This window comes from Haliotis cracherodii, unplaced genomic scaffold, assembly GCF_022045235.1.
Source record: "Haliotis cracherodii isolate W230 unplaced genomic scaffold, xgHalCrac1.p SCAF_2, whole genome shotgun sequence".
NCBI classification, from domain to species: Eukaryota; Metazoa; Mollusca; class Gastropoda; order Lepetellida; family Haliotidae; genus Haliotis; species Haliotis cracherodii.
Window position 1 is genome coordinate 55,529,085 of NW_027266275.1, and position 26,330 is coordinate 55,555,414.

The 26,330-nt window shown below is 37.3% G+C and overlaps 1 protein-coding gene across 5 annotated transcripts in view; it reads left to right on the top strand.

The window, feature by feature from the left end:
• Nucleotides 1-836: 836 nt before the first annotated feature.
• Nucleotides 837-26,330, top strand: part of LOC139468263 (cytohesin-1-like) — a 72,436-nt gene continuing 46,942 nt past the window's right edge. For 3 of the 5 annotated variants that reach the window (XM_071250109.1, XM_071250110.1, XM_071250112.1), the window contains exons 1-4: nucleotides 837-1,015; nucleotides 5,193-5,266; nucleotides 9,043-9,107; nucleotides 26,051-26,117. In XM_071250109.1, the coding sequence (XP_071106210.1) occupies nucleotides 964-1,015; nucleotides 5,193-5,266; nucleotides 9,043-9,107; nucleotides 26,051-26,117 (258 nt within the window). In that variant the 5' untranslated portion in view covers nucleotides 837-963. Of the gene's footprint in view, nucleotides 1,016-5,192; nucleotides 5,267-9,042; nucleotides 9,108-19,978; nucleotides 20,441-23,570; nucleotides 23,661-26,050; nucleotides 26,118-26,330 lie in introns of those variants that run through there. The other 2 variants (XM_071250114.1, XM_071250113.1) reach the window with 2 other exon arrangements.

Consider the following 26,330-nt stretch of genomic DNA (forward strand, 5'->3'; position numbering starts at 1 on the left):
CACGACGGTCCGAATACCCGTGCAGTTTCAATATATGTCCAGTCGTTGTTATTAGTGATTAATTGTCTTGTGGCTGTATATTCAGGGAAACCACTGTTAGATTGACAGACTGTTATATATCCTAACAGTTGAGTTAACATACAAACACAGTGATGTTTGGATCGAACTTGCCAGAAGCGTCAGTTTGCACGGGGAGCCTTGCCATCCCTCTGTTTTGTGTCAGCGTGTTGCTTATATAATCTATGTGTACATTTTGGATGCAATCTTATCACAATCAGATCATTTACTCCGATAATATACTTATCGTTTCGGAGGTAAAAGATGTCATTGAAATGTGATTTTGTTGTTGTTGGATGTTGTCTATTGGAGTTAAGAAATAGGAAAAAAAATGTTCTTTCAATACTGACTTTGGAAATAAGATTAGGCCTAATTCTGATTATGATAATGTTATCTGGTTATAGCCATGACAGTCCTACACAAAGCATTTATAGACAAACAGCACACAGTGAGAGTTAGTACGTCTTTACTTTTCACACTGAATTGTTTTACGCGTGGGCCTATATATGTATGTTTAAACAGTTGCAAATACCATATCTTTACGCGTTGTGAAGACCGATTATTAATTGTGAAAACCCCGAACGACGTCTATGTAGAATTAGTCGTGAAGATAATATTACTTTACGAAGTCGAAATTCATGTTCGTTATTTCGTAAACAATTTGAAATGGCTTGATCATGTTATTGGAGAAGACCTTTTTATTGGAAATATGAAATGTTTTTATCGTGCAGATTAAAACAAAACGCGTTTAGGTTATCTCGTTACATAGAAAAAATGCGAGATCTGTGTCATCAATGGCGGCGGTGATTCAAGAAGGAAGTAGGCAGTGACTGATCGACTGAAAAAGAGGCTTACAGGCGATCTTCAAGCTGTGCCCAACTTCTACACATGTTAGATTGAAAGAGGATGACTTCAGCCATGGTTGAGCACAAACACGGAGAAGGATTTAGTCTAGAAGGTAATATGTCCATCATGTTTATGTGGGGGAGGTTACTTTATAATTTGACATTTGGTGATAGTCAGTACGTGCTTTATGGATCTATGAGTCTGCAAGAATGATTCACCACTCGTAACCACTAACCAGTCTATGTATTTGTATCCATACAGGTACTTTTTGTAAACAAACAACACTATCTCAAGATAGAGTATTGTAAATTGTTTCTGCTGTCAAAATTTGAAGGTGTCAAATAGAGTGTTTACCTCCATCAGTGGACTTCATGTGAGATCACAGGTCAACGTGACAAATAATAACAAATATATTCACAATTATGTGTAATAGATTACCATCCTCTTTATATACACCACATAATATTTGACAATGTGAAAAATACACTCAGATGGAATGGTGGATGATAATTTATGTTCATTGGTTTCTACATCTGATTTTGACATGTATCAGATGACTAATCAAGCATGTCATGGAAAGAAATTTTACGTTTGTTGACAATAACAACAAGTAACAATCACTTGAGTGACTTAGAATGCTCAGTTTTGTTATTTTGAATATGTTAAATTAACACACATATGTTATAAAAGAAGATAGGAAAAACAAATTGTAGAGTGTCACCACCATGGTCAGTGGAAGTTTTATATGTATTTTCCTCTAAAAAATACACAATTTTTCTTGTCTTCTGTGGTGTTAGTGAAACAGCAATGTCCCTTTGCTGAATAAAAAAATATATCACAAACTTGATTTGTCAGCATTTATGGAGAGAAAAACATACATAACGATTAACTGAGTAACCCTTGTAGGGATTCTGAATGGTCACCAAAATGTGGTTATCAATAGTCATGTGACCTATTGTCAATACTCATCAAGTTACAATTTGTATTTATGTAATGTCTCGGTAACCAGTGTTAACTCCTGAGAGGACACATTTAGGAATAAGCGGTTTTCTTATGAACATGTATGAATTTTGTTTTTATCTCAATTTCTGAGTCTTATTTTATAGAAGGTAATGATATAAGACCTACTTATCAGGAATGTATCTACGATACTAAACTAAATGCCCTCAACAAACAAATGGAAAATTATTGATTATATTTAAAAGTTCTTATTCAGAGGCATTATATTTTGACATTGTATTCCAACATTGCATTCAGTGCAATAATGTCAAATTTTGTGTTCACGGCTATTCCTCTTTATCATGTTTATAGATCATGTTATCAGTAACATACAAGTCACCAATGAACTTGGAAATCTTAACTTCCACTGACATTTGCTGCAGATTAATGGCCAAATATTTCACTCTGAGCAGATTCAGATTAATCCCTGCATATGGCGTGTCTGATGCAAATATGCATATGACAATCTCAATGTATTCAATACCATAATGTCAAGTTCACCTTACATTGGGATATTTGTTGATTAATAAAATTAATGTTGGTTTAGAAATTATGAAATGACCATGATTAGTAAGGATGAAATGATACATAGGTCAGTGTAGGTCACTGCTCGATATATATCGCGATACACATATTTACGTCTAATCCTGTCAAGACTTCTTGATTATAAATAAAGTTCAAAAGGAAAAGCTAGCTGAAGACACATGTTCATAGCAGCTATTTCTAGTAGTGAACTGGGAAGGCTAGTTACAGCACCTTTTGTGATATTTGATGGATAAAATTGCTAGGGGTGTCATAAAATGAGTAGGAAGTAATATATTTTAGCAAGTGTATCGTTTTGTATCAATACAGATAAAAGATTTTTTATGTATCATATTGCCACATGGAAACTTATGGTGCACCGATGTATTGTTTTACCCCTAACCTTCAGACAACTGGTCAATCTCTGCTGGTCGATCTAATGGTCCCTAATGTCAGCCATTTTAACTTACATATTGCTGCCACAAAAATATAATTATCACATAACATTAAGTGTTAAGAAGGGGGAAATTGCCTTTGGGTGTTCTTTTATCCCAGTATGTATTAAGCATATTGAAAAGAGGTGTACAATGTCAGAAAATCAACAAATCTTTTTAAACTTAATGATGAAGTCATTGTCATCACAAATTACAAGGGGTTACTTTATGGTTAAATCGTTCTCTTGTCAGGCCAGGGTTGATTTTCAATGTGAGTAAAATGTTTGACACCCATTTTTTGTGTTCTCCACTGGGTTTACCTTGGTTATATATATTTTGTGGGTCCAGGGAACTCAAAGCCTTTAATTGTAGGGTCGCAGGTTAGTAAATAGGAGTCCCAGTAACCCTAATAGGGCCCCAGAGTAGACGTAGAACGATACCATTGGGTTGTGATACATTACGTATCCTGATACAACATGTACAATGGGTGCCTTACAATTCGTATCTCATTACAGTTCTTATATTTCATAAGTACATATTCTTCCAGAGAAATGTCAAAAATTGATTACAGTACTCAAATGTTGCTAGGAGATAGGGATACTTTCAACTGTGTATTTTATTTTATTAAATAATTATGGACAGAAATAGATTTTAAGTCGTACCAAATTATCAAATAGAAGCAATTATTCCAAAACATGCGTACAAAAATTTCTGCATTTCAGGGACTACACTCTGTATTTGTTTTCCATCCCTTTTTTAAATTTTTACACATGTTAAGGCACATGTATATCCGTCCCCATAGTGATGAATGCTGGAATATTGCTAAAAGTAGCATGAATCCATTTTCACTCACTCATAACTGAAAAACAACTAAGTGAGTGCTAAATCTTTATGACACAGTTGATTGTGATTATTTATTTACTTATTTCAAAATGCCCGTTCATATCTTGGTTCTTAATGATAGTATGGTATGTATTGTTTCACAAACATGACCAGCTGTTCAGCCGGCAGCCCCTAGGACTTAAATTCGGAATATGTATTTATAATGTCAGTATTCTCTTCACAATGGACACATGAAGGATGGTGAAATCAGTGGAGACGTAATCCGACTGCTGTAAGACCCAATTATATCAATGCATGATCAATAACCATGTGTTGGTCTTTTCAATTTGATTACAACAAACATTGGACGAATAGTGTTTGTGTGATTTGAAGATATTGATTTCTTAGCAAGTCTACCAGCTGTCTGATACATGTACTAATATTTAAATATCCCAACATTGTGGAATAAAAAATAGATTTCCATATTATTGCTACATCATCAGGTATATTGATTTTGATATACAGTAGTGTATTCTGTTTTAGCATGGTGAGCGTGACTAAAAACTGACATTTTGGTAACATGTTGAAATGGTTTAAAATGTATATTTTTCGCTTTAGCAGTGACAAAGCATTACACTGAACATTTTAGACAGCTCGTGTACTTTAATCGAAGAGATTACCATATTGTGAAAGACCCTAAGTCATTAGCATATTAACTGTTAAGGAAGTGGAGCATCTGGTTGCAGAATTGTTTGTGTAAAGAAAGAGCAATCTGAGCACGTTTTTAACAATTTCTGTTTTGTCCAGTAATGACAAAGCTTCAAGTTGCAGTACAGTAATTACAGAAGATCGGTATAATGGAATTCAACAGTAAATACCTTCTTTTTCTGATTGAAGTTTTTCATGATGTTATTGATGTGTTACTTTTGAGTTTACATGATTTATTCAGATCCTGGCTACCCATCTGCGAGTGAAATTGAATTTGAGATTTCTGAACTGTTCAATGGATCATATTACCGAATAACAAATATTGTGTATATATTAACATGATCTCTTCTTGTTGCAAACAATATCCTCCTAACTCCTTACTGTAGCATTTCCCCTGTACAGAGAAACTTTGGTAACTTCATCAACTTTATATATGTTATGATGATTTTAAGACCATGCAACAGAAAGAATCGTAAGTGACAGTGTGACACTATGGTCCAATTGTGCTAACATAGGATCTTTGCTTCCCGCCAAAGATATGCATCTGTTATTAAAGACATAAGAAGGTTTTGCTTTGAAAAGGGGATGTGTCTGGGATTCCAAACTAGATCAGATGCCCTTGGAGGACAAGTTTAGAAATGTGAACAGATTAAGAAGTTATTCTCATTAACAAATCATGGGTATGTTTAAAAGTTGCAAAGAGTATTTATCTGGATAACCCAGTTTCAGGACTGACCTGGTTTCCAGACTAACACAGTTTCATTGAGTACACATTCTGAGTAACACGATGTGTTTTTGTTTCAGACCTGACCCCCGAGGAGCAACAGCTTCTCAGTTCCATCAGGGAGAAGAAAAGACAACTCTTGGAGGAAATACAGGTATACACAAACAAACATTCCCATTTCATGTGTTGATACGTGTGAGTGGGTGAGCTGAGTTTAAAGCCGCTTTGATCAGTATTTTCAACGATAGAAATTGGCACTAGTCTTATTTTCCTTGTCAAACTGCCCAATTGTTTAGGTAACAGGACTAGTAGAAATTTGCCATTTTTAAGTTATCGTTATAAAGACTAGTGGACTATAAATGTTAGTTTCTATTGCTGATTTTGGTTATATCATTGCATGTCTGCTTGATGTAAAGGTAAAAAACCCTCCTCCTGTGTCTTGACTGAGAGTGTAAGCTAAGGGCAGAGGGATAATGGGGAGGCCCCAGGCTTCCATTCTCAGTCAAGACCAAGGATGTATTCATCCAATTTATAAAGCATCTAACTTCATGAAATACCAGAAAAAATAAGAAAACATTGGGAAACTCTATTGTGACACAATACAGTGTGTAGCAGTATGAAAGGAATTCAAGGAATTCAATGAGAAAGACCATGTGCAGTATGCACAGAACTGAAGTCTTTACATGTAAATTTGAACATCCTTTCATCACCTGGCTCAGTCAGAAAACAGAGGGTTTCAAAACTAAGCATGACGTGAGGTTGCAGATTCAATTCACATCATGGAATTTTATTGTGAAAAAACTTCAACCAATAAAAAATCAACAAAATTCACATCAAAAGGCCAGTTTATATAATTCAACTTTAAAACCTTGGTCTGACAATTCAATTAAAGTTGGGGCATATCCTTCACAATTCCTGGGGCATTCTGGCGGAATGTTAGGGGTTTTCTGGTAATGAATACATTCACAGTTTATCAACATGTTAAAGAACCTACTCACACAGTAGTGTTGCATCACAAAAGGTTTATAAGTGGGAGGTTAGTTCAAAGTGAGGCTCGTGTTAGACGTCAAACATAGAAATATAAATCTGGGATTCAAACCCACGATCATTGTTTCGTAGGATGCCCAAGTGTCGCAACTCTGAATACCGGGTACAGGGTGCTGTTGTACAGAGCGATCTTAGCGCTAAGGTGATCATAACTCCCTTTCCTTAACATAGACTTACGAGAGTCGTAGCGCTACTGTTGTTTTGTACAACGGCACCCAGGTACAGGGATGGTGCTTACAAACACAGCTATGGTACTGACAAACCTAAAAACATAATCAGGGCAAATCTGGGAATCGAACCCATGATCATTGATTTCTAGCCCGCCTAAGTAATGGTTGCTACTCTGCACAGCGAAGTGAAACCCACATGCATCGGTTTGGTACTGACAAACCTAGAAACAGAATCAGGGCAAATCTGGGAATCGAACCCATGATCATTGATTTCTAGCCCGCCTAAGTAACGGTTGCTACTCTGCACAGCGAAGTGAAACCCACATGCATCGGTTTGGTACTGACAAACCTAAAAACATAATCAGGGCAAATCTGGGAATCGAACCCATGATCATTGATTTCTAGCCCGCCTAAGTAACGGTTGCTACTCTGCACAGCGAAGTGAAACCCACATGCATCGGTTTGGTACTGACAAACCTAGAAACAGAATCAGGGCAAATCTGGGAATCGAACCCATGATCATTGATTTCTACCCCGCCTAAGTAACGGTTGCTACTCTGCACAGCGAAGTGAAACCCACATGCATCGGTTTGGTACTGACAAACCTAGAAACAGAATCAGGGCAAATCTGTGAATCGAACCCATGATCATTGATTTCAACCCCGCCCAAGTAACGGTTGCTACTCTGCACAGCGAAGTGAAACCCACATGCATGGGTTTGGTGCTGACAAACCTAGAAACAGAATCAGGGCAAATCTGCACAGCTGTGGCCACTGGTGCTCCAGTGTATAAGCCAAGACCTTTGGTACCCATGCAAGCTTAAAGATGCACCAGTTATGCATATGTTTGGTGCCTACTTCTTTCAATGTCTTTGTGGATCTTATCAAGAAAGATAAAGCAGATAGCCGAGTGCCTGTCTCTCTTGAGCACTGGTCTACAATTACATTAGGAAGACATGTTAAGCAGGTGTAGACAACAAGGATCTTGTGTATATAGACAGTACCAATGGTAGCAGCTGTTGCCATGGTTGCCAGGGTTGGATACTATTACTATTACCAATAATGAAATATGTTGAATATGTTTGTTTGAAGATATACACTAAGCAGAGAATATTCTATGTTATTATCATGTGGTTATTGATATCATACATTGAACTTTATTATATGCAGCAATGTGATCTGTACTAGTAAAACGCTTAATCCAAACTGTTGCTTGCTCTTACAATTTGTTTTGATGTTTAGCTAACCCCTGAACCAATTCTTACATAACTGGTCCATTTCACTTACCTCTTTAATCTGACGAATCTGTATGATCCGGGGTGGAACAGGTCTTCAGCAACCCATGCTTGCCGTAAATGGTGACTATGCTTGTCGTAAAAGGCGACTAACGGGATCGGGTGGTCAGGCTCACGGACTTGGTTGATGCAGGTCATCGTATCCCAATTGCGTAGATCGATGCTCATGATGTCAATCACTGGATTGTCTGGTCCAGACGCGATTATTTACAGACCATCATCATATAGCTGGAATATTGTTCAGTGAGGAGTTAAACAACAAACAAACAAAACTTGTATCCTTATGATTTCTACTATGATAAAATCTATGTAGTTTGAACATTGGGTAATGTGAAGGAACTCTTGACTTTCATGCTTTAGTTTGAACACTATATCGGGTTTATAAAGCATGATACTGACAGCAGTCTTTAACTTTAGCCCTTGGCCCTAAGCCCATGACTAATTTTATTCTTTTTGTTTGTGGTCAAGTAAGCTTTGTCCATAAGTTGACACTAAAATCTACTGGGAATGATGTCAAGTGACAAGTTTGGGCCAGTGGATTGAAATGTTTTGTCACTGACTGCTGTCAGTGCTGTAATTATAATAAAGCTCTCGGAATTTTGATCTGGTTTTGAAATGTCACTTGCTGTTGTGCAGCCATATCTGATTATAAGAATATGTTACAGTAATTAGATATCCAACAAGGATGTGTGATCTCAGGAAGTGCAGTATCTCAAGTTATGGCAGGTTGTCTGTCATCAAGTGTTGCCTAAATTTACATCTCTGAAACTGCGTGTGTTGAAAACTGCACCTCCCAATGATGATATCTGCGGTAGTGTCATAAAAACCTGACCAAAATGAAATAAGATGATAAACATGGCAATATTGATATCCATATTTTAGATAATATTTCTTTAGTTTAAACATGAATGACATGTTTGAATATTTGACCCAATTGTTGTGTCACTGAAGCTATCAGTCTACTGTTAACATAGTTAGATACGTGCGTATTTGTTGCTTCTCCCAGATTACACTCGAGTTCAGGTGGGCTACAGTGCCATGGCACAATTTGTGACCCTGTGTTCATGGTGTTTCAGTCTGATTTTCTAACGTAAAGAATTTGTCCTTGACATCTTCCAGAAGAGAATAAGTACAAAATCCATATAATTTGAACTATAAAATGGTTTATGCAGTACAAAAGCACCCGCTTTCTGAAAAAAAACAATCAGTAGAGAATAACTATAAAATCTATATAATTTGAAGTATAACATTTTTTGTGCCACACAAATGCATCAAAGTGTCAGGTGATATTGTGCATTCAGCAATTTACCATGATTTATAATGATTTCAAAAGTTGTTAAAACACATGCTGTCATTAGGGAGTTATAAATAATTCTTCTAGTGGGCCAGCTCTAACAACATTATGTTGATCGATTTCAGGAGTTGAAGAAGGAGATCGACGATGTTACCACCGAGCTGGAAGGAATCGACATGGTGGAAGAGTTGTAAGTTTTCTGTTTGTTTGGTAACTAGATCACATGAACACAAGGACTGGATTAGGTCTATGGTCTATTGTGATGTAATAATCTATTAGGATAAATGACAATGATGGATTGTTTGAAAAAATGGAGAGAAAAACAACAAATGTTTTTAGATCTCCACCACCATATGTTCGTCCCTCGGTGGAATTCATGGGCCAGGAGTACCTTGTGTTTGTTGTGGAGAGACCCGGTTAGGTTAGGATAATCATACACGAAGTACACAAGTAGATGTTCATGCTATCAACCTCTAATTTGCCTCATCAGGGTTGAATTGTTCACAGGTGGTTGTTATGTGGCTGGAATATTGTTAACTACAGCTTCAAATAACATTACGTCACTCATAGGTCTAAGATTGTTTTGTGTTTTTGTGCAATCAGTTTAGCAATGCTTGAGACCCGTGAAGATCCGGGGTAGAATAGGTCTTCAGCAACCCATGCTTGCCGTAAAAGGCCACTATGCTTGTCGTAAGAGGCTACTAACGGGATTGGGTGGTCAGGCTCGCTGACTTGGTTGATGCATGTCATTGTATCCCAATTGCATGGATCGATGCTCATGATATCAATCACTGGATTGTCTGGTCCAGACTCGATTATTTTACAGACCGCCATCATATAGCTGGAATGTTATTGCTGAGTGTGGCGTTAAACAACAAACCAACCAACCAAGTAAGGCTTAAATTTGCATGTCATATGATTTATTGGTATTATATTTCTGTAAGACAGTCATGGTATAAAGACATGAACACATGTTATGGTTGTAAACACGGTGACTGTGTGCAATGTGACTCTTCATACAGAGTATTGATTGCCAAGCTCTGACTGCACATGCTTACTGAAGTGTGGAGACATCTGTCCTGGGTAGTTCTCCTATACAATAACACTTTGGGAAATGTAACACATGGTACATTTATGACACAATGAATGACTAAAAGATAACACATGCATGACAACACGTTATTCAGGAAAAGATTGTGCATGATAACACGTTATGTAGTGTTACGTTATACATTAATCTCATGACCTGAGGGGCAGAATTTGAGAAATTCTACCCTGTGGTCTTATTAAATTTTTAATGTCTGATATAAAGGGTTTGTTTAAAATCCTCATTATGATTAGTTACCCCAAAGCACAGTGTTAGAAATTGGCACTAGTCCTATAGTCCTTGCCAAACTACCCAATGGTTAAGGTATCATAAGGACTAGTAGAAATTTGCCATTTTTACTGGTTTTTCTTCATGTCATCATTATAAGGACTAGTGGAGTAACACTGTTAGTTTCTACCGCTGAAGCATCGTCCAGATTTGATCATTTTCAGGTGGTCGTCATATAGTAGGACTCTTGCTGAGTGCGGAGTTCTCAACATCAAACAAGCACACAAACAAAAAAACAAAAAAACAAATAGTAGAACACAGTCAGCAGTGTTCCAATATAATGGGGTCAACATGACATTGTAAGGTATTAAATCACGGTAACAAACCCAACATTTAAACAGGACCAAACCATGTGAACAACAGCATGACAATATAAGGTGTCAAATCAATGTAACAAACCCTGTACGTTAATTGGACAAAACCATGACAAGAAGTACAACTGCATGACATTGTAAGGTATTAAATCAGAGTAACAAACCCAACATTTAAATGTGAACAACAGCATGACAATTTAAGGTATCAAATCAATGTAACAAACCCTGTACGTTAATTGGACAAAACCATGACAAGAAGTACAACTGCATGACATTGTAAGGTATTAAATCAGAGTAACAAACCCAACATTTAAATGTGAACAACAGCATGACAATATAAGGTGTCAAATCAATGTAACAAACCCTGTACGTTAATTGGACAAAACCATGACAAGAAGTACAACTGCATGACATTGTAAGGTATTAAATCAGAGTAACAAACCCAACATTTAAATGTGAACAACAGCATGACAATTTAAGGTATCAAATCAATGTAACAAACCCTGTACGTTAATTGGACAAAACCATGACAAGAAGTACAACTGCATGACATTGTAAGGTATTAAATCAGAGTAACAAACCCAACATTTAAATGTGAACAACAGCATGACAATATAAGGTATCAAATCAGAGTAACAAACCCTGTACGTTAATTGGACAAAACCATGACAAGAAGTACAACTGCATGACAATGTAAGGAATTAAATCAGAGTAACAAACCCAATATGTAAACAGGACCAAACCACGTGAACAACCGCATAATAATGAAAGGTATCAAATCAGAGTAACAAACCCTGTATGTTAAAAGGACAAAACCATGACAGCAAGTTCCAGAACATGACAATGTAAGTAATCAAATCAATTTTTATCTTGAAAGTGACCCATGGTTTGATAAATCTGTCTCTAATGCTCATTCTCTGAAGCCTCAACACCATTTGCAATATGGTAATTCTCAGAAAAAGTTTGATGCTGGGTGTTATGATTTCTGTTAGAATCATCACCGGATTAAGTTGTTAGGTAACGGATGTGTAGCCAGATTTGAGACCACCGCAGTGTTGGATGGTTGTAGCAGTGGTCTGACATTGGCTATATATAGGGGGTGGTATTAGGACATAGGTATGTTTACATCCGTGAGTGGCCAGGGTTATTTATGCCGCTAGATTCTCGCCTCAGTTACTCACCACACAGATGAAGTGGCTGCCATTTTCTGGCACTCTGTCAAAAGCAGTGAAGTCATCACTTACAGTAATTTCAGTGGTCTACCTTCAACCAATTGAATACATCTGTGAATCATGCCGTGGTTGCTGGCTAAAAGACGTTTTTGTTCACTGGTTGTGTCTAAAAAAGTAATGAAGTGAATGTAAAAAAAGCATCAGTTAATGTGTATTGTCTGTGTTAAAGAGAGTGGTGTTGAAAAAGTAGCTTTCTCCATTTAGATGAATCTGTCCTGTATTAAGATAATGTGATGTGTTTGCTTTTAAGAACTAATGGGGGACCCAGTTGTCTAAGTGTGTGAGTGAGTGAGTCGGCTTCAATGCTGCTTCGAACAGTATTCCAGTTATATTAGACCATGTCAGTTTAATGTGGGAAGAAAGTCTGAGGTGATGTAGGTCTCAGATGTTTACCAGTTTAGAAAAATCTACGAGAAATGGGTACTGGGCTGACAAGCCAAGAAACATAACCAGCGTGAACCGGGATTCGAATCCACAATCATAGGTGTCTGGTGTGCCCAAGAGATGCAACTCTGCATAGCAATTGCGGTGCCTTTGATGACTGGGCCATCATGGGTTCGAATCCTGATTTGCCTTCAGTATTGTTGCATGGATTGTTAGCGCCATACCCGTGCTTGTTGGTTTCTCAAAAGTGGTAAACTTTCAAGACCTTTCCTCTCACATCAAGCTGAAACACCATGATATAACTTTATTATTGTTTAACATGTTTAAAGTGGTGTGAAACCAAACTCACTCAGTTTTTCAGAAATAGGGAGGAAAACAATGACTTCTAAACATGCTAAAGTATAAATTTGATCTTGCACCGGAATTCTAATGCTGACCGGATCATATTTCATTTAAGTCAAATACAACATGATGGCACTTGGCATTTGAGTGCATGACATTTGGTGGGACAGATAAAAATTATCAGATTAAATACTACACTGCATAATTAACTCTCTTTAGCCCCAAATTATCAGTTTTATGTTTCTAAGAATAGACTGTTTTCCCATTGTATTCAAATTTTCATAAGATACAGATTTAGTTTTTGCTTTAACCAATAATTAAGATTTCATTTTGGTTTTAGATATTTTTATTATATATCAACCATAAGAGTAGAGAAATAGATGAAGACTTAGTAATTAATGCCATCTTCCAAGTCTCATTCTGCCTAGCAAAGCTCTTATGTCAGTGACGACACGACCTCATAACTTTCTCCCATCCCCAATTGGAGCTAAATAATATCTGAATTTAGCCATAGTGAAGTGTGTTTCCAAGACAACAACAGCTGTGAGGATGTGCACAAGAGGGAAGCCATTCCCATCCCAGCTTGGTTTATTCTAGTCTTGCTTTAAGTTTTCTTAAATTATATCAGTGAGCCACATGTGTGCATATCAGGAGACTTTGTCGAAACATATTCCGGGGATATTTGGGGAGTCTTTCTTACAGACCCTTGAGCATATTTTCTATTAAACAATAATCCCCTTTCCTCTTCTTATCCCATCCCAGCTCTAGCAGTCGTACTTGAATTTGCTCCAGGAAATAAAGTGACTTGAGAGTTTCAAAATACTTTTAGCTTCCTTCATTGAATTATTTTTATTTGAACTTATACCTAAGTCTATTTTGGAGACTATACGCTTGTCTAGTGGTCAGGTTACATTTGCCCAAATCACTTCAGTGAAACATCCATGCCACATAGTAAGTAAAACGATTTTATTGAGAATTTTATTGATGGCCAAAGCTAAGTTGATCTGAAAGCTTGTCCCAAAATGTAAAGAATCCACAATCACTCCGGTGTTGTTAATCTACTTTCAACTTCTTAGCATTAAGTTAATCTTCTTTTTTCCTTTGAAAAGATCCTTTATATATTTAAAATCCTGAAATACTTTGTTGTGTATGATGTAACACTATATATTATCATAAGCAGCTTATTCCCCATAAGTTTGATTTAACAAACTGTTGCCCTTGACAAAAAATTATCTTGTGAGTAAATAATCATTATAATCCCATCAAATGAACAGTGTCAAAATTTTAAAATATTAATAAGTAGCTGAAAAAGACGCCTCTAAAATTAGATTGACATGTTTAACAATGTAAAAAGTGAACTTTACATTTCCAATTGAAATAGATGAATACATAAAATTGAGAAGTTTGGTGACTGGTGTCTCTGTGTGTGCCGCAAACTGTTGCCAGCTGTGGTGGAGCATAACCTGCAATCTTCAGCATCTTGGCCCCTCTCTTCCATCAGCATCTTAGGCTGCGGTGCATGACGTTCCACCCTGCACAGTAGGGAGAGGAAGAAAATTCTTAATAATGAGCTTTGCAGGGATAATGTTTGAAGTGGGGGCCTGATATTAGAAACATAGGTGAAATTGTGTTATTGGATGGAGTTTCTTTCTGTAATGGAGAAAACACTATGGGTGAAATAGGATACACTTGTAAGGTTCCAGCAAACTTTAAAATAGTGCAGTCAGTTGACTTGCACAGGTCTCCAAAGTAAAGATTATTAGTTTAATTAATAATTTCTAGGTTATATAGATAATAAGAACAATTTCCCGTTAGTACTGTACTGTCCGCCTATCCAGACTTGCCTATTATAAGGATAGAGTTACTAAACATCCATGGACTTATCATTCAGTACAGACTTGGAGCAAGGCAGTGCAGTCAGCTGAGTTGATATATGAAGTGGGAGGGTGAGGGTCTTGATTGTTATCAGGAATGATGATTAAGCATGCACCAATGCGTGATGTCAAATTCATTATTATTCATAGAGTGGTCATGACAGGGATCTGAAAATGATGATAATCTATGAGAATTGAACAGTAATTAATCGATAATCTTTATCATGGTTATCATTTAGAATAAAAACATTTCGTTGGTTGCAGTGATACAGTCGTGCCCCGCTTATACGGACTTCAGATATCCGGAAACCTCGGTTCCCGGACGATTTTCATTCAAAACGAAATAATTACTATATAAATTTACCCGTATATCCGGAAATTCAGTTTCCGGAACCGGACGGTCATTTTCATACACAAAACACTGAAATGCACTCAAAATTGTCTCACTTATCCGGACAGTACACTTCCGCTGGTGGTAATATCTTTGATTCGTGAGATGTCAATTAACCAAGTGACACTGAGTTACGTTTGAGACGAGCTTGATTATTGTACATGTAATCCCCTTCGATAAATATGGCGTCTGTGGAGGTCAGAGGTCAAAGTTGAACTTCATTACGTATTACGAGAACATTACGAGGCACTGTTTTATATCTAGGGATTAAGATTACCTTGTGTATTTTCTCGTAAACTAAGCCGGAAACAGCAATCAGCTGTACACACGTTTTCTTGGAATCGACCGGTGATTAGGTAAAGACACACCCAATGATATAACTTTATAGGATTTTAAATGCAAGGATCGACAACAATTGTATCTGAAACTATTTTTTTTTATCAGGAATAATATATTCCATTATTTTCTTAATTATATGCAGCCTGAAGTAACTCTTCCAGTAAGAAGCTGGTTTCAGTTATACGGAAATTCGTTTATACGGACGAATTGTGAAATGACGCAAGTGTCCGTATAAACGAGGCACGACTGTATATCAAATTATGTTTTAAGAGCCAATGTTAATGAATTTATTATTTTGATTTAGAAAAAGGTATTATTCAGTGCTCCCGTTTACCGGTAATTGCCAGTTTTGTGACGGTAAAATTAGGCTTGGACTGGTAATTCATGAGACAGCAAGTCCCTGTGGATCAGCAAATAAAGTACAGCTTGTTAGTTACCATCAGGGTTTCCCGTTGTCTATTTCCAGTGCAAGGAAACAACATTTTGCGTTGCTTTGAGGTTAAATATGTATTTGTAGTGACATATTCTCGAAATATTCAAAGAAAAAGGAGAAGATTGTGACTGACCTTTGTGGGAATGACGTGTAGATCTAACTAAGTTACTTCAGAGATGATGTCCATGCAATCGAACATGATGTTAAAAGAATTTAAACCAGGTCATATTCATGAGGGTTCTTTATTTGTTGAAAGTTGGGACTGACAAAAATTAGGGAGGACTGGTAATTTTTAGAGTTGCCAGTCCACCAGGACTGCCAGTATCAAAAACCAGCGGGAACATGATTATGATACAGTATCTGCAATATCCTTCCTAACAGCTAAGTGTAAATTTGAAGTTCTAAAGGGGATATGTCAACATGTGTCAAGTGCAAGAGAAAAGCATTTCTGTCTTAACCGTTTGTCATAATAACCTAGGGTTTATTACAGCATAGGGATATGATGTGATCACATCTGTCGAGACAGGCACTACATAATACATAAAAAGTAAACAACAACAGAAGCTTTTTATTCCTAGAAATACTTTCAGTTTCCTTTTATTTTAAGTCAGAGAAAGAGGTCTTTTGCCTGTATACTCTCATACCATTTTATACAGTGATCATAAGGGGAGGTAATCTATTGGTGTTAACATGGGCAGGACATCATTGAGTTGACTGACCTTTTAGGACAATATGTATTATATGTAGTCAACGACTAAATCCACAATCTCTTTGCTCCAATGACCATAATAAAAATTCATATTATTACACTAATATGTAAAAAGAATATGATACTTTGGGCCAAGTTTGTGTGAGTAGACTCAAAAAGTTTCGTGAACAGGTGATTTTTTGTTAAAATATATGTGCTGTAAAACATACCTACTGAGCATGAGGTGTGTTTTTTTCTGAAAGTTTTTTACACAAGGGAAGACAACTAAACATATTTCAGTGGCATGGTTACATATTATGCTCTCACACTTACAAGGACTAAGAAAAGTCTTATCAGCAATGTTACTCTTTCAGAAATGAAAAACAAACCATTTTACGGATACCCAAGTTATGACTTTTCTGTATAGATTCATGTAAACATTCTTGAACAATGACCGATTGTAATTAATGCATGGCTATAGGAGGTTACATAATGTCATCTATCACTGAACAGGGAATGCTCATTGACAGTCATGACACAATCTGCTACATTAATTACAAGAGATAAGGCCAGTCATGACAGCATGGTCAGCCATTGACAGGTCTGTTCAGGATGCTGAGTTTGCTGACCCGTCCACAGTCAGGACAGTTGTTTGTGTATACTGGGACAGTTATGATGGGATTCTGTATACAGGTGTGAGTATGTTGTACTGTTCGTAGGTACACGAATTATGCAGTTCATACTCATAGTTATGTGGGTTAACTAGCCTTTGACATTCATGCAAATCTACTGGCCCAAGACTACTGTGCTTGGGACAATGAAAAATCCATTGATGGTATTCCTCAATGATAAGTAACTTTTGATATTTTTTATTATTTGTAGATGCATTTTTTATGTCAAATCTGCCTGCTAGGCAATCTGCAAACTCTGAGGACAGATGAAATATGTTTTGTACAAGTGCATAGTTTTAAGGATGTTGACAATTGTTATTTCAGTGACACTTGCAGTGGTATATATACTTGTCCTTCTCTGTAAGCTGGTTCAGATATCTCTAAACGAAAGCCGTATTTTGTAAATTTTAAATCATGGATGTCATGAAAAATGGTTTTGTAAATGAAAAAAATAAAAATGTGTTCGTCTCACTGTTTCAGTGATAAAGATTGTATTGTCTTGTCACTTTAATTAGTGCTTGAAAAAATATTCTTTCGACTCCCCACCCCTGATTATAAAATAGTTGGTCCCTAAGCATGATAAGTATGTATAATTAGATATCACCTAGTGAATGCCACATATTCAAAGAATTCGGAATTTAAAGTCATGCTGATAACACCAGAATTTACCAATGTCCCAAACTGACCAATCAGCCTGTGTGGTTATCACATTACTGTCTCCCACACTGAGTGCCCTTGCCAGTGCTAATGTCCCATTACGTGAAGGAGTATTTTAGCCATGATCGTTGATAACCTGTGTCCCCTGGGTCATACAGCATGAAAACTCCCCTGCCTTTCCCTCCAGAAACATACTGCACATGTGTTGCCTCAGCTTACTTCTGTGAGGTGGACCAGGCCATTGTCTGGAAGGGGTGTTGGGATGCTCTCTCATTGTAGGCGGTAATATATCACAGAGAATAGCAGGCTTTCATTCACTGTTCCCCTTTCAGGGCTGAAGTTGAGCACAGAGGAGGACTACATATACTTATATCATGGTACAGTCCATCTGCTGACAGGGACCATCTCAAAATTATTTTTAATTTTAAACTAAATCACTGTTTCCAGATGGAATCATTTCTGTTAAGTTCAAAGGAAATATGAGATTGCAAATTAAGAAAGTCAATGGTCCATTTTAGAAAACAATTTGTTTGAAAATCCATTTAAAACTTCTTTTTTTAATGTGCTATCAATCAATCTCAAAATTAGATGACTTTCAACTGGAAAAGTGCTGGCCCAGTGGTATGAGGCAAAAATTCCAGGAACTTGTTGTAGGTTTGAATCCCAGACCTTCTCATAATTATGATCTTTGGCTTGTCTGTGCCATGCCCATGCCTGCTTGAGGGCTTCACCAAATTCAGATGTCTACTACCTGCCTCAATTATGTATTTTCCCTGACATTGAAGTCTCACCATCGTAATGTGATTAAAATACTGGTTCAACTGCGAAAGCAATCACTTTCTGACGTCCTTGTCAGTTAGACATACTTTAAAGTTTTGAAACCCAGCGTGAATGTGAGTTTATGTGAGGATGTATCATGAAACATTTCCTCAACGTTTGCATCCTGTGCCCAGTATACAAGGTACACTCATCGATTGGTGACTTGGCTGACCGTAACCCCTCTTTGAAGATGATCAGTACAGGAGCTCTTGCATTCTGGTCATTTGTCAGTCCTGTGTGCATTTAGATCCGTATTCAAGGAAAACATGCTGTCACAATGAGTCAGTTTGTTGGTGAATAAAGTTAAATTTCTACAATTTGTCGCAAAGGAAAAGTTTATTTCCATGCAGGAAATCCTTGTCTGGTTTGCCACATGATGTTGTGCCTTCTGATGCTACGTAAACAAAGGATGAAAAATGACACTGTTTCTGCTGCTATGAGGTGAAAAACCAACATTGTAATTCAACAATTATTAAAGACACAGGCATTATTTTAAATTTGTTGTGAAAATGCTGTTTTCCTGTGAAATTTGGGAATCTTTGATGCTTTTGAATTAATTTTGGCAGATAGAAACAATGTTTGAAAATGTGTTCAGAAAGACAGAACTATGAATGAATAAAACATAATCCTTTTTTAACATGTGCTAAGTGCTTTCAATTTGTACATGTCTAGTCAGTATTTCACTGTTATGGTTGGGGGCGGTCGGTTAGCCTAGTGGTTAAAGCGTCTGCTCTTTGTGCCGAAGACACGGGTTCGATTTCCGACATGGGTACAATGTGTGAATCCCATTTCTGGTGTCCCCTGCCATGATATTGCTGGAATATTGCTAAAAGCGGCGTTAAACCATACTCACTCTCTGTTTTGGTTGAGAATATTCAGTTATGATTTTCTCATACAGTTAATAATAGATATCCTCTCGTAGATAAGTGGCTATAGTTTTTAGATATTGATACTCCTGAACTTGTTTTCCTTTTGTTTAGGCATTTTGAGATAAACAAGTATATGGTTATGAGGCACATGTGAAATATTAATATTTCACACCTGTTTCCAATTTGCATTTATGTTAATTATCGTCTCTTTGGATGTTTATGCAGCACAAATCACATAAATTATTGACAAACTCAACCACATTAACAGTAATTACACATACCCAGCATGAATTATTTGATATCCAGTTGACTTAATGAGTTTAACCTATACACAACTGCAGCATTTACCGGGCGTGACACAATTAGTCCATGCTACATGTGTAAGCTCATGCGGAATCGTGTAGAGATCAGCCTTTACTTGCTTCTGATTGGCCCTTCATTGACCTCTGCTGTTCCGATATACATTGTATCATGATAAAGGATAGTGTTTTTTACTCATGTTAGCTGGTGGTTATAATATTTCCACGTTACTTATGAGATTGCCTCCAGAAGACAGACAGGTTCCATAGTGATGGTTAAATGACTTTCACACTTTTGTTGACAAGCATGACAATTTGACGTCATAATTTACCAAAATACTCATGGGACGGTCCAACTTGATAGGGCATGATCAACCTTGACAGGATTGTGATTATTCCTGTTTCTTATACACAGAGGTAGCCTGCTGACAAGTTCAAACAGTTATGCCTCACAACCAAGCTTTTTAGGAGTCATAAATTGACTATTTTACTTGTGAGCCAACCCCTACAGGAGAGGGCAGGGAGCATCTCCTGCAGGCTTCTGAAGTTGCCAGTCTCAGGGACTGGTGTTAGTACCCTCACATTACAATATGGCAGAAAGCACAAGGATGACACCATGGCTTACTAGACACACAGTTTTTCTGTGAAATACACATCAGTGGATACATACTTAGCCAGAGGACACTCGGATATGATTGGGTGACATGGATATGTTTCATGATGCGCTGGCCAGGACGCTAGCATGTTGGGAAATATCTGCATGTTCTGTGATTGTGGAGTTGTTATTACAGTAAATATTGTGGCCAGGTGGACATACAATGAGTGAAAACAATGAGGTAGGAGGGACCAGATACTCAGTTATTTCTATATTAATTAATGTATTAATATGATAAATTATAATTTCTTATCATCATAAATTTTGATGTTTGGAAAGGTGCTCTATCGTCACAAAGAAACCATGTCTGTTTGTCCTGTCAGTCTGAGAAGCAGACATGATATGTTTCTTTTTATGTTTATTATATATTAATATGATACTGTATTATTCTTAGGTTATGGTGTGCTCATGTAAATTTAACTGATTGTATTTTGAAGAAAGCCCATCGACATGTTCAGTCAATCTAGGATACCCTTGATATGGATTTGTGTTAGTTTCTGTGAAAATCAGTGCTGGTGTTTTGATTCTTTTCATGTATAATATTGTTCAAGCACAAAGGTTTCATTGAGTTCTATGAAATAGTTCATTACTGATGAGGCACAGTTGACTTACAGTTGATCCCCAATAATTGTTTTCACACTCTAAACAGTAATAGTCAATTTAGCATTTGCAGAGTAGTAAATTCTTTAGTATTTGAGTACATGCTTGAGGATGTATTCATGTGGTCTCCCCATCATCAGCTGATGTAATTACATCATCATCAAACTGCCATTTTGCTCTTCCAAGTTTAAAAACTGAGATGCAATAAAATCATTGAAAAAATCCAGTTCCGTACCAAAATTTCCCAAGAAAATCCATCATCAAGTGTTTGGAAAATCAATGAATTGTGAACCTTACTTGTCAAAACTCCAGTAAGGAATTACAAAACAAATTTCATGAAGTAGAAGAAGACTCCAGTGGCATGTCCTCTAGTACTTCATAGTAAGATGGAAACCTGATTCCGCTGTACACAGAGTACGTGCATGCTGTTGTGCAGCGCGGAGATTCTCTGCACAGTGTTGCACCAGCACTCGGGGCATCTGTGTCTCAGTAAGAAAAGCGATGACTGATTCCCTCATTCCCAGGAAGGTGAAAAACTCTTGGCACAGTTCCATTTAAATTTCCCAGCATTGTGTGGAACATCTGTAGGATGTTGGAAAGTGGAAAAAGTATGCCATAGTTCGTTCTGATTATGTCATGGCAATGTAAGCTTTGAGTCGCCTAACAACAGAAGGGGAAGTACTCATTTTGCCCTGGATTCTGCCCTCACAGGCCCTCATTCCAGCATTTTAATCAGCAGTTATTTGTAATTGTTATATTATTATGCTCTAACTGTAACATGAAGAAAATGAATTTGATCACAGAAATAAATCTTTTGAGTACTTTAAATATTCATATAAAGCGAAAGCTTAAATTTGTTTTATATGCTCTCATGTTCTCTGAGGGGTGGTGGGATAGCCTAGTTGTTAAAGCATTGGTTCATCATGTCGAAGACTCGGGTTTGATTCCGTACATGGGTATAATGTGTGAAGCCCATTTTCTGGTGATCCCTGCCGTGATATTGCTGGAATATTGCTAAAAGCACCGTAAAACCATACTCACACTCACTCACTCACCCACTGAGTTAGAGACCATGCATCATTTCAAGCTTTCCTCCAAATACTGTTCAAAGAGACATTAAGACCCAACTCACTCACTCACACAAGTATAGAAGACTAATGTTAACTTTGCTCTGTCAAAGTGTAAAATAGAAATCTATAAGCCACTGCATTTGTTTACAAAGAGTGTTTACACATCGTATTTGCTGAATACACATTCAAAAATACTCAATCTCAAGATAAGTTTTGTTTTTCTAAACCAGTTTTGACAAGTCTTGCAGGTCAAATAAGTTTTTATTGTCTGCCCGAGGTGGTTGTATGTTTTTGATGTATATGTCATGTGTAGCTGAATAAGAGGGGTGTTTGACAAGTCTGTTATCTAGGGAGTACTGATCCATGGCTACTTGACTGATTAAACTTGCTTTGATTTGGTTGGATTGCTACATCCAAGTCTTACTCGGTCAGGAATACAAAGGAAATAGGCTGACATTTGCATTGTGGGTTGATGGCAAATTAGGGCTGACATTCAGCCACTCAAAAGCCATGATGGTACTTTGGAGATCATTATAGTTGCATGTCAAGAGGTCAGAGGTCACCAATTGACAGAATTATTGTCAGGTTTAGGTTTTGATATGTTTGGACTAAGTGTACATGGTTTTGTTTGGGGAGTGTTCAGTTGAGTTTTGGACTGGATGAAGTATTTTGTATAGACTTTCCAGTTTCCGACCTGTTAAGTGAAGTAAAAAAATAAAAAGTTTTCTTTTTTAATAAGCTTGGCATTTGGTTTTCATGTGCTCTAAATAATTATGTTCCAGGCAGTTGTGTTATCATGAAATCACGAATAAAAGCTTTTCTATTTAATCTGTGCTACACCTGGAACACTGTAATATGATTCTGTTCTGAAAGTGAAACTAATTGCTCAACATATGTCCAGATGTGTTTTTCATCAGGGCAACATTTTCTGTGTAAGAAATTGGGTCAGACTTGAAGACCAAAAGAAAAGGAAATGTGGACAAGTCGATCATTACATCTCCTCTCTCCCTCCACCCATCCCTTACCACCTTAATAGTGTGGTTGGATAAGGGTAGAGTAGGCGGGAATAACAGAAACTTTCAAAATTTGTTTGTCACTAATATCACTCGTGAGAAATGTGAAAAAGACTGTACAAAAAGTACCCATAATTCGCTGTCTAGATACTTCCCTAAGTCGCTATAGAAGTGCAATAATCTTGGACGCGAGGTTAAACCCATTTTCAACTCAAGTTATTTCCCTTAGGAGAGCCAGGATCTGCTGGTTGTGGGTTCAGATCCCAGGTTTAGTATAAGTTGCACCTGGGAGTATGTTGTATGGGAGTATACTGTATGTTGTACAGGCAACAGACCTTTTTCTCGGGAACAGTTATACCACTTGTTAAAAAACCTATCTGAGGAAAAGTTTCAAATTTATCAGTTTCCATAACAATCCCATAGGGAGCCAAGGTAACTGATCTGCATAGATATCCCATGGTATTTCATAGTTCTGTTTAGATATGATTGTATGTCAAGTGACTGTAATACAATAGTGACACTGTGTTGAAATACACACACACACATATATATATATATATATATACACACACATATATATATAGAACGAGACAGATCTGGACCACATCCTACCTCCAGTGTGGCAAATGGTGCAGGGAAGTAAAACTGATGTTGGCTATGGATGAGATAGTTTCCTTTGGCACACAGACAGAATGGAGGCTACTGATCAACAAAATGGGTAATATATTGTCATGAGTGCTTTGATGTTTCAAGGCTCTAATTGTGTTAAGTATAACCTACAGCAATCTGATCAAGCCGTCTTTGTAGATATTGGTTTCGTCACTGCCTTTATGCTTTTAGTTGCATGTTTCTGAATCTCCTCATCAAGTTATTGTAACTAATACCAGTAATATGGTTATAAAATTTTACTATTGTTTAGCTGCTTTGTAAGTATTAGTTATGGAGAGTGTTCTTCATTTTGCAATGTTTCTAGTTTTGAATTGGTCTGTAACAGTCTATGGTTTCAAACACTGTTGATTCTGATATCTTGTCTTTTGAAATCATTCTAAGTAGATTTCTGGGTTATTGGTGGAACTGGGATTTAGACCTGTGACCAGGGTTTCAGATGGGTTGATGATCACGAAAGGATCGAGCTTATTTTGTGTGATGTAGTGCAAACACCATGTATTGCGTGTTCACTTGACACTGATGCTTTGCATTACAGTGATGTGACTCGGAAGTCAAAACAGTTGAAGCATTAATGTCACACATCAGCTCAGTGGTGAATATTTTGAATGCTGCTGGTGCTACTCAACATGTCAGGTTCATATTCATCGTCAGGACTGTGTCAGAGCTAGAGTTAGATAAGGTTGTTATTTCATGGGTTTCACTTTCATCAAAGTGGTCTTTGACCTTCGTCACTTTCGTGTTGGTAATTAGGACCAAAAGTCAAGGGGCTCTTGTCCTAGTCTTCGGATAGATTTAGGAGATCCTCTGATTCAAGTGCTTTTGCCTCAACAGGGATGCAACTTGGCTTTAGCCCACTAGCCCGAGTCAGTTCTTCTAATGTTAAAGGTGGCACGGGTGGCCCAGTCATCTAAGCACAGCGATTCGCTGTGCAGAGTTGCGTCACTTGGGCATGCCAGAAACCTATGATTGTGGGTTCGAATCCCTGTTCGCCCCGATTATGTTTCTAGGATTGTCAGCACCATACCCGTGCTCGTGGGTTTCACCGAAGTGGTAAACGTCTGAGACCTGCATCACTTTGGGCTTTCCTCCCACATTAAGCTGACACGCCGTGATATAACTGGAATAGTGTTAAAAGCGGCGTTAAACCCAACTCACTCACTCACTCTAATGTTGGTGTCCTAGCACCAGTAGCGATTTAGGTCTTTTATGGGTATCTTTATATGTTGCATTGGTCGGGATAGAAAATGTTTACTGTTCAGTTGAACCTGAAGCTTCCCTTTATTTCTTACTGATTTGGGCTGTCGACACATTATTTCCTATTTGATTGTTGTTTAACACCACGCTTAGCAATATTCCAGTTATATGGCAACAGCCTGTAAATAATCGAAGCTGGACCGTAAGAACCAGTGGTTGATATTATGAGCAACTTCATACTCCCCTGGTTGTGATGGCATGGTATCAAACAGTTAACAAACTTACTCACCGACTTCTAGAATGAATCAGTTATCAGTAAGTTACAGACTATTAGTTTCCCTCTTAAGACCAGTATTGGTTGCTTGGGGTGAATTCTTACAACATGCTCACTCAATTATTCCGACAGATAGGGTTAAATTTAGTGCGTATCCGATCCATTAAAGTTTAATTTGGAGAAGAAAACACACATTGATAATTTGCTATATTGCTTTGAATAAAAATAGCTATTGTGTGAGATGTTGCCAGTGGCTTGCTTAGAGGTAGACTTTATTGGATGAAGATTGCTTCCATGGCGATTGTGTTTAATTTTGCCATCGGTTTCAGAAAATAGTTCATCCAAAATATCCTACAGTCACTAATTATAAGGGTCACTCTTGTTTGTATTTAGCTTATGAGTTTTGAGATGTTATTGTTAGAGGTTTTATACAAACATAGATACATCTACAACATAGTATCACATTGCTGCATCCCCATAGCAACATCATTATGTCTCTTGGGGTGATGGTCAGATGCTCAGCAGACAATAGTTACATTTATTGTACCGGTAACCAATGACTGAGTGTTTGATACAAGACACTATAGGGCGTGGTGTTGGAATTTTGGTGAATGAGGAGGGATATTTCTGTCAGTTCTCTCTGGATAAATACATTGAGAAGCTGCTTATCAATCCAGATTTAGAATCTTTGATGTAACTAAAGTAGTATGTGACTGTTTTAACAAATGAGTTCAGAAAAAAGGCTTATTATCTGTTTCAATTTGTGGTAATCTGTGCCAATTAGTACCCTTATCGCTCTTTTGGGTGGGATCTTTTTCAGCTTTAACAAGTAGCAATGGTGTATGATATTACACCCCAGACAAGTGTCACTTGTTATGCAGTTTATCAAACCACGTAATTGAATGTCACATTTGTTTACTTTGATTTTTGTTGCTGTAAGTTAACTCATAATTTCTTTCTGCTTCTTTCAGCAAACCAGATCCCAAGACCAAACAGATCTCAATTGGGAAGAAGAAATTCAATATGGACCCCAAGAAGGTAGGCATGAGCTGGGTCACGCATCATATAGCCTGTCAGATTTGCTGGTAAATTTGAGTATATCTTTCAAGAAATCAGATTTCCTGTACAGCATCCAGAGTCCATCTATTACCAGCGACATTTTGGCTGTTTCTATGGGAGACTGTGAAGGCCATTGTTTCTGCGACTACTTGTCTGGGTATTGTTTGTACTTTGCTGTGAGGGTATTGCTTG